This window comes from Oncorhynchus tshawytscha, linkage group LG05 (genome assembly GCF_018296145.1).
Source record: "Oncorhynchus tshawytscha isolate Ot180627B linkage group LG05, Otsh_v2.0, whole genome shotgun sequence".
Classification (NCBI taxonomy): Eukaryota; Metazoa; Chordata; class Actinopteri; order Salmoniformes; family Salmonidae; genus Oncorhynchus; species Oncorhynchus tshawytscha.
The window spans coordinates 45,967,996-45,977,290 of NC_056433.1; the positions used below are offsets into that span (position 1 = coordinate 45,967,996).

The 9,295-nt window shown below is 39.8% G+C and overlaps 1 protein-coding gene across 3 annotated transcripts; it reads left to right on the top strand.

Annotated features, from left to right (window-relative positions):
- The first annotated feature begins 803 nt into the window (after positions 1-803).
- LOC112250656 (transcription factor BTF3 homolog 4) lies at positions 804-8,933 on the top strand. 3 transcript variants are annotated; one of them, XM_024420994.2, is made up of 6 exons: positions 804-837; positions 3,302-3,363; positions 4,939-5,052; positions 6,614-6,815; positions 8,396-8,455; positions 8,560-8,933. In XM_024420994.2, the coding sequence occupies exons 1-6, from the start codon at positions 819-821 to the stop codon at positions 8,604-8,606; spliced, it is 504 nt and encodes a 167-aa protein (XP_024276762.2). In that variant the 5' UTR covers positions 804-818; the 3' UTR covers positions 8,607-8,933. The 3 variants fall into 3 exon arrangements, with proteins under 3 accessions (XP_024276762.2, XP_024276764.2, XP_024276763.2); XM_024420996.2 differs by lacking the exon at positions 804-837 and adding an exon at positions 2,032-2,615; XM_024420995.2 differs by lacking the exon at positions 804-837 and adding an exon at positions 2,695-2,719.
- The last annotated feature ends 362 nt before the right edge of the window (positions 8,934-9,295 follow it).

Consider the following 9,295-nt stretch of genomic DNA (forward strand, 5'->3'; position numbering starts at 1 on the left):
TTGTGTTTGTGTTAATATCCATCATGCCAACAATATGCATGCCAAAGATCGGCATTGGTGAAAAACATATGGAAATTAAAACACATTCATTGTATTGTTGAAACTTTGTATTGCTATATCTGCTCTTTCCTACTTGAAAAACAATATAGGCTACAAGTTCAATGACCCCTTTAGTATAAACTAAATTATATACATTTTTCTACAAATTGCCTTTTATGTTCAAACTGTGAATTTTAAGTGTTTTGGAAGTAGGCCTAGACTATGTTGACAGGTAATAAAAATTAAGTTCAAATTAATTTGCCGTTATGAGGAAGTGATTTATAGAGACTTGTTAGAATAGTTCTGTTTGATTATGTTTTAACACACAAAGCTTTTCAAAATGTTTTTTCTGACAGGTCCCCCTGTATATCACTCCCATACGGTAGGAGGGTTAATGAGTTTCCCAATTTCTCTTTTCCCCTTTTTTTGTGAACATATGTGAAATGCACTTTTCAAACTGTGAAAGACAGCAATACCCCCCAAAAATGTATAAATATAGGCTAAAACTGCTTTTCCAATAGAAATCCCCAATCACACTTGTAGGCAATGTCTTGGAGACATTGGCTGCATTCCAAACTCAAAGTTGACAGCCCTTGGCCCTAAACCCTCAGCCCTTGGGGGAATCCCCGCAGCCGTCGGTTCAAATGATTAGCCAAGCAAGGGAAGTTTGCAACGTAAGCCCTCAGCCCTCGTTTTTAATGGAGTTTGCGAGTGTACAATTACGTTCACTTCGGGGCCTTAAAGGAAAGTCTGCCAAAACTTTAAACCTCAACGTCAATATGGAGTCAACATACAAGTGTAAGTTCAAAGGAATGTAAATAAGTTAGAAACTGTGCTACTAATGCACAAACACATCTTGTAAAAGTGTTGATGTTTTTGTTTGGTTATCTTTTGGAAATTGTAGAAATAAAACATTTTCTTTCTTCAGAAGTTCCAGCTAGGCAGGCTAACGCTAGTTAGTTAATTTGCTAGCTATCATACAGTAGGCGTGTATTAATAATTATATAGTTAATATAAGTAGACATGCAATCATAATTGACTGTAGCGCATATAAATCTTCCGATGGCTGATAACACAATCGTCGCAGGATGAAGGAATTTCTGCCCTGCAAGCGTAAACTCCTCAGACGTCAAGACACATCAGAAGTGTCCAGTGTTGCCAACTAATTTTCAGGGTATGTTGCTAGAGGCAGGTTGATTTGTTGCTGAATGACGTTGTGATGTCATTGTGTGATAACATAAAAATTGTGTCATTACGTAGAATACACAATAACGCTACTCAAATTGACTGGCCATCTCGGCAAAAAATATGATTTGACATTTGTTCAGGTACAGACTCTCACTCTTTTCTGTACTTCTGGCTGTACAATTGTGATTGAGACATGTTGATTGATGTTGTAAGTTCTGTTCAAGATCAAACATTCATGACCAACTATATTCATTGGGTTTGGCTCGTCGAACCCGTACTACTGCTGCTGCAGTCGGCCAACAATGATTTGCAATTTACTGAAATTGCTGCTGGCCTGCTGCTGCCTGTGCACGAGCTGAGCGCCTGCTGCTGACGTCACTCACAATGCACTTTTGCAGCCAGGCACGTGTGTTGTGACTGAGTGTGTGACAGACAAAATCGTTTTTTTGTAATTTAGAGTGAAAATGCGTGCATTTTAGCGTTTGAGTCACTTTTCAAAAGTTGCTCAAATTTCCAAAAACGTTTTAAAAGTAGCTCAATTGGTTGCTAGGTGCTGTTTGGGGAAAAAAAAGTTGCCAGGGTAGTCTGAAAAGTTGCTGAATCTAGCAACAAAATTGCTAAATTTGCAGCACTGGAAGTGTCCACTTAATTTGAGGGGAGAGGGTGTGTCTTTTCAGTGTTTGGAATGCAGCCATTGGCTAGATAAGCTATTGCGTGGCCACACGTCATCGGCTCTAACGGTCGTCTCGCCCCGAACTGCGAATGTGCAAGCGCTCCTTCAATATAAAGTTCTTTTTGAGGAAAATGAAAACGTGTCAGTTTGTCACTTTCACAAGGTTGGAGTAATAACATGTTCAACTACTTAGGCCGTTTGCTCGAATCTAGGTTGTACTCCTCAAACACCGGCTTGGATATTTGGTCTATTTTCGCAAGCTGTTTCCCGGAAGTCTTCGAATGTTGCGCTTCTGGGTTTAGAAACTCAATGGCAATACGCAACAAAGCGTCCAGGCGGCTGGAAAACCACTCGAAGAAGAAGAAATGGGTCAGTCGAAGACCGCGGATTGGATGATGAGTTCGAATCAAGCATCGCGTCGGGCAAAGTTTGTGAAGATGAACGTTATGAATGGACAACACTAGTATCGAAAACTGGAACCTGTGTAGGGTTTTTTTAGCTGAAAAGTTTTGTGATTTAGTTCAGTTTATTTATTTTAGTTTGGTCGTTTATTTTTGTATTTTGTTACATTTTTGGGAACCCTGTTTCCATCCCGCACTGTAGGTGGCGGAATGCACATTACATTGTGCGATCGCCAATATACCATAGAAGAAGATCTTCGTCATATCCTCCTATCTTTCGTTGCCGCATGTTTCCTCTGATATTTGTGGATCAGGTCTGGTATATTGTTTTTACGTCCATTTTAGAGTGGTTTTGTGGTAAACAATTACGTGTGTGTTTGATATTTGACTGGGATTGATGTACCTTAGATGAAAAGAGGCAATGACACTTCATAGGATACCCAGCAAATTCACTGTTTTCATTTTGTTAACTGGCTCGAGTTAGCGTGCTAGTCTGTCTGGTTAGCCTGGCTAAATCTGGCTATTTGTTTGCGTCTTCAACAGACAGCATCCCTTTTGTAAAAGATGTCGCATGTGGATTAGGCTCGTTATTGAAATTGTAGCTATGTTCTTTGTTTCACTGTTCTCCGTGGGTAGTTAAAGTTCGATAGCTAGTAACAACGCCCTCTTGACAAATGTGGTTAACTAGCTCGCATATTGAGGTTCTCTAGCGTGTACAGTTGTTAGCTGGCTATCATAGCTAGCAGCTAGTTAAGTGAGGAATGCTGAACTCCATTCCCTGAGCGTTTCTCGGCTAGTTGGCTTGGCAGCAAATGTATGTTGACGCAATCCATAATACTTCCAGTCAAATTATGGATGAAACTGGTCATCTGGAGCAAATTGTTCTGATACTAGTGTAGATAATTGACAAGATAACAACCCATATGCCTCCACTTGAAAACAGTTCAGTTGCTAGTTTACATGTTTTAGTTTAACTTCTACTCATCTGTCATTTTTCCAGGTAGAAACATGAACCAAGAAAAATTAGCAAAACTTCAAGCCCAGGTCCGGATAGGAGGAAAGGTAAGCTAATTTCCCTATTTAGAGATTCAACAGGAAGTACATAGGGTGCGTTCAGCAGGACAGAATGGTGTGCAATGTTTAAAGGTAGTCAGTGATATGACGTAGATGCGCTAAGTAAACCGCATAGTGGGTCAATTTCCGCAACGACTAAGTGCATTGGAGCGCAAGGCTAAACTTATCCACTGTTTGGCTCATGCCTACCTATAGAAGTTTGAAGAGAGCCCGTGCACATGTGTAGATACTGTTTGAGAGTGAAGTCTTGCATCATGCTCATTGCAATATCTGTGGTGCTGCTTGTGCAACGTAAATTTGCTCACTCTATTTCAATATAAACTACTGTTTTGTATGAAAAGTTGAAAAACGTTGTGATTATGGGGTGTGCTGCACAATTCCGTCATGGTCTCAACTACTCTTGGGTTCAAATTCGAAGTTTGGTTATGCATCAGCAGTCTTTCTCTTGTCAGTCACTCAATTAGCCCAAGGTGGCCACTCAATTTTCTTAGGGCCCCCAAAAGGCTAGGGCCGGCTCTGTCTGCATGTGTGGGTATGGATGTGGGTACACAGACACGTGAGCCACTCTGGCCCCTCATGGGGTCATATGGGGTCATGGGGTGTTTTTTTTTGTTTTTGTCCCATCCCCCACCCCCATCAAAGTTGCATATCCCTTTTCTACATGTTGGAGGTATGTTTGTTATACATTAATGTGTCTGTCTGAACATTCCAAAAACATTGTGTCCTGTTGAACGTGCCTCTGAAATGTGTATTACATCAAGTCAATCTTGATGAGTTAGACCTATATAATACATTTGTATCAAATTACAATATAGACTAAAAGTTGTTTAAAATGGCACATTATTTTAGTCATTTAAGGTGAAATGTTTAAAGTGAATTTTATATATATATATCTTCTATGTTATATATTTGCAAATGTTTTATTTTTAATCATCAGCCGTATGGTTTCCGATACTCCTGATAGGTTGGTAGATGTTGGAGGAAATTATAGTTGAAATGACTAATTATGTATACATTCCAATCAGAACTGACTAGTCCAAATGCTATTATGTACTGTACATATATGAATTTTCTCTCTTGCTCCCATTCCCAATTGTATATAATATAGTCAGGAGTTTAGTAACAATGACGGTCTTTTCCTTTGTACAAATGAATGAACTATCTCCAGACTGTCTAGAATGCTGATTTATACTGACTGACCTTGACTTCAGGCGAGGAGGGAAGGCTCGAGAACTATAGGGCCTCTCTACCGATGTCATGAAAGAGAGAGAACATTTAGAAAACGCTGATGTCATTTTCAGTTTAACCTGTGGAAAAATGTGTATGTGGGGGTACTCTCTTGAATTAAACGCTGTTACCTGAGTTTAAGACTGGGGCTCTGTCCATTCCTATAATAATATGGGTTTTACAATCCCATAGAATGCATTGACGGAGTAATGAATTCTGATTGGGAAATAATACAGAGGAATTTAGAATTCCACTAACAGTAGAGCACTGGGCACACCACTGCTTTATTTAACCTCTATTGATGTACATTCTTACATCTCCCTGTGTTGTTTTCAGGGCTCTGCACGTAGGAAGAAGAAGGTCGTACACAGGACGGCAACAGCCGACGACAAAAAACTTCAGAGTTCGTTAAAGAAATTAGCTGTCAACAACATTGCTGGTATTGAGGAGGTAAACACAGCTAGCATTATACATTTTGTGTCATCTTAAGTTCTTAAATGTTGTATTTTGTTAGTTTCATGCCTCCCTTATACAGTGCCTTCAGAAAGTATTCATACCCCTTATTCCACACTTTTTTTGTTACAACCTGAATTCAATATGGATTCAATTAGGTTTTCTCACCCATCTACACGAAATGGCCCATAACGCCGAAGTGAAAACCATGCTTTTGGAAATATATTGAAAATGAAAGAAAAAATATTTCCTATACATAAGTATTCACACCCCTGAGTCAATACTTTGTAGAAGCACCTTTTGCAGTAAGTCTAAGAGCTTTCCACTCCTGGATTGAGTAACATTTGCGTACTATTATTTTCAAAATTCTTCAAGCTCTGTCAGATTGGTTGTTGATCATTGCTAGACAACCATTTTCAGGTCTTGCCATACATTTTTATGTAGAGTTAAATCAACTAACTTGGCCACTCATGAACATTCACTGTCTTCTTGGTAAGCAACTACAGTGTAGATTTGGCCTTGTGATTTAGGTTATTGTCCTGTTGAAAGGTGTCTGGTGGAAAGCAGACTGAACCAGGTTTTCCTCTAGGATTTTGCCTGTGCTTAGCTCTATTGTTTTTTTTTTGGGGGGTTCGTCCTGAACGACCATCACATGATGCAGCCACCACTATATGGAGAGTGGTACTCAGTAATGTATTGGAATAATTTATATTCAGGATAAAAAGTGACTTGCTTTGCCATATTCTTTTAAGTATTACTTTAGTGCCTTGTTGCAAACAGGATGCATGTTTTGGAATATAAAAAAAATCTGTACAGGCTTTCTTTTCACTCTGTCAATTAGGTTAGTACTGTGGAGTGACTACAATGTTTGATCCATCATCAGTTCTCCCCTATCACAGCCACTAAACTCTGTAACTGTATTAAAGTCACCATTAGCCTCATAGTGAAATCCATGAACGCTTTTCTTCCTTACCGTCAACTGAGTTAGGAAGGACGCCTGTGTCTTTGTAGTGACTGGGTGTATTGATGCAAAGAACTTCACCATGCTCAAAGGGATAGTCAATGTCTTTGTGGTTGAATCTGTTTGAAACTCACTGCTCGACTGAGGCACCTTTCAATTATCTGTATGTGTGGGGTACAGAGATGAGTCATTCAGAAATCATGTTAAACCTTTTTATTGCACACAGTGAGTCCATGCAACTTATGTGACTTGTTAAGCAAATCGTTACTCAACTTAGGCTTGCTATAACGGAGGTTGAATACTTATTGACTCAAGACATTTCAGCTTTTCATTTTTAATACAGTTCTAAACTGTTTCTAAAAACACAGTTCCACTTTGACATTATGCGGTATAGTGTGTAGACCAGTGACGCAGTCTCAATTGAATCCATTTTGAATTCAAACTATAACACCCCAAAATCTAGAGAAGGTCAAGGGGTGTGAACTTTTTGACTGTAGATGTTGAAGTCTCTTGCTTGGACTGCAGCCTAGTATGGCTTTGGGGACCAAACTTGGAGTAGAATTTTGAAGTGAGCAACCCCCCTCTTACTGTCACCAGGTAAACATGATCAAGGATGACGGCTCAGTGATTCACTTCAACAACCCCAAAGTGCAGGCATCTCTGTCGGCCAACACTTTCGCTATCACCGGCCATGCCGAGACCAAGCAGCTTACGGAGATGCTGCCGGGCATCCTCAGCCAGCTGGGCGCCGACAGCCTCACCAGCCTGCGCAAACTAGCAGAGCAGTTCCCTCGACAAGGTGGGTTGGCCCTCATGTAAAATCATTAGGTTAGGGCTGGGGTATATTCACAAGGAACCAACCGGGACAAAACGGAGAGGGACCAAGCAAAATGTGCCAAATAGAAGCTCTCGATTTTTGTTGCAAAAATGTTTTCTGTTGCAAAAGGAAATTCTGTTACGGTGTGCACTGGGGATTATTTTGAGACCTGAGGAGCGTCTTGATGCTTACTATATATACAATTGAAGTCGGAAGTTTACATACAATTAGGTTGCAGTCATTAAATATCACTTTTCAACCACTCCACAAATTTCTTGTTAACAAGTCAGTTGTGTCATGCACAAAGTATATGTCCTAAGTAATTTTTCTAACAACTGCTTACAGACAGATTATTTCACTTATAATTCACTGTCACAAATCCAGTGGGTCAGAAGTTTACATACACTAAGTTGACTGTGCCTTTAAACAGCTTGGAAAATTCCAGAACATGATGTCATGACTTTAGAAGCTTCTGTTAGGCTAATTGACATAATTTGGATCAATTGGAGGTGTACCTGTGGATGTATTTCAAGGCCTACCTTCAAACTCAGTGCCTCTTTGCTTGACATCATGAGAAAATCAAAAGAAAAGACCTCAGGAACAAGACCTCAGGAAAAAGTATCTATATCCACAGTAAAACGAGTCCTATATCGACATAACCTGAAAGGCCGCTCAACAAGAAGTCACTGCCCTAAAACCGCCATTAAAAAGCCAGACTACGGTTTGCAACTGCACATGGGGACCAAGAGTGTACTTCTTGGAGAAATGTCCTCTGGTCTGATGAAACAAAAATTACCATTATGTTTGGAGGGAAAAGGGGGGGGCTTGCATGCCGAAGAACACCATCCCAACTGTGAAGCATGGGGGTGGCAGCATGTTGTGGGGGTGCTTTGCTGCAGGAGAGGGACTGGTGCACTTCACAAAATAGATGGTATCATGAGGAATGAAATGTATGTGGATATATTGAAGCAACATCTCAAGACATCAGTCAGGAAGTTAAAGCTTGGTCGCAAATGGGTCTTCCAAATGGACAATGACCCCAAGCATACTTCCAAAGTTGTGGCAAAATGGCTTAAGGACAACAAAGACAAGGTTTTGGAGTGGCAATCACAAAGTCCTGACCTCAATCCTATAGAGAATTTGTGGGCAGAACTGAAAATGCATGTGTGAGCAAGGAGGCCTACAAACCTGACTTAGTTACACCAGCTCTGTCAGGAGGAATGGGCCAAAATTCACCCAATTTATTGTGGGAAGCTTGTGGAAGGCTACCTGAAACGTTTGACCCAAGAAACTATTTAAAGGCAATGCTACCAAATACTAATTGAGTATATGTGAACTTCTGACCCACTGGGAATGTGATAAAAGAAATAAAAGCTGAAATAAATCATTCTCTACTATTATTCTGACATTTCACATTCTTAAAGTAAAGTGATCCTAGCTAACCTAAGACAGGGAATGTTTACTAAGATTAAATATCAGGAATTGTGAAAAAATGAGTTAAATGTATTTGGCTCAGGTGTATGTAAACTTCTGACTTCAACTGTATATTTTTTTTATTGCAGTGCTTGACAGCAAAACCCCTAAAGCAGAAGATATTGAAGAAGAAGACGACGATGTCCCAGGTAAGGATGATTCCATTTGCAAGGGAAGTATTTCAGACACTTCAGAGGAAACATTACGTCATTTCAACCTGTAAACCCATCCTTTGTTTTTCTCTTCTCTTCAGACCTGGTGGAGAATTTTGACGAAGCATCAAAGAATGAGGCAAACTGATTGATCTTCCCCTTCTGACCCCATACAAGGATTGGAACTGCAATTAAGAAACTAAGGCGACTTCTCTGATGTTTTAACTTCTAGCTACGAAGACCTATCATTTCAAACACTATCCCGTCAACCAGAGACTTGTGTATTTTGAAATGTCCCAAGGATGCAGTCCTTATCAGACTTGCTTGCTCACTTAAACTCCCAACACATTGGTCAACGGTCCAGTACTTTTCACCACATTGTTAGTCTCGAACAGGATTGCGGTGGTCATTTTAATTAAAGCTAGTCTTAATAATCATTTTGTTTTACGAAACAAAATAAAGGTGATTAACATTTTCTACATGGTGCTGTGGTCTTTCTGGCTGTTGAAAGGGGATATTTCGTTTTTGAAGACTTGTCACAACAGCTGCCACCCTGGCCATCATTGTGTCAAGATGCATAACTATTTAGTCACTATTTAATTTCAATCTGCCTTGCAGCGATGATGACATCCAATGTGATATTACACTGACATGGATGATATCAAAGATGGTCGTAAGGACTTTTGTGATATTTTTTTAGATCCATATGTTTTCTGTGGTTTCATGTACACAGGTCATAACACTTAAACCACTTAAAGACATTAAAATGTAATATGTTATACGTGCAGTAGACACATTTTTGGCTAGAAATAAGAGCACATTTTCTGTAATGGAATG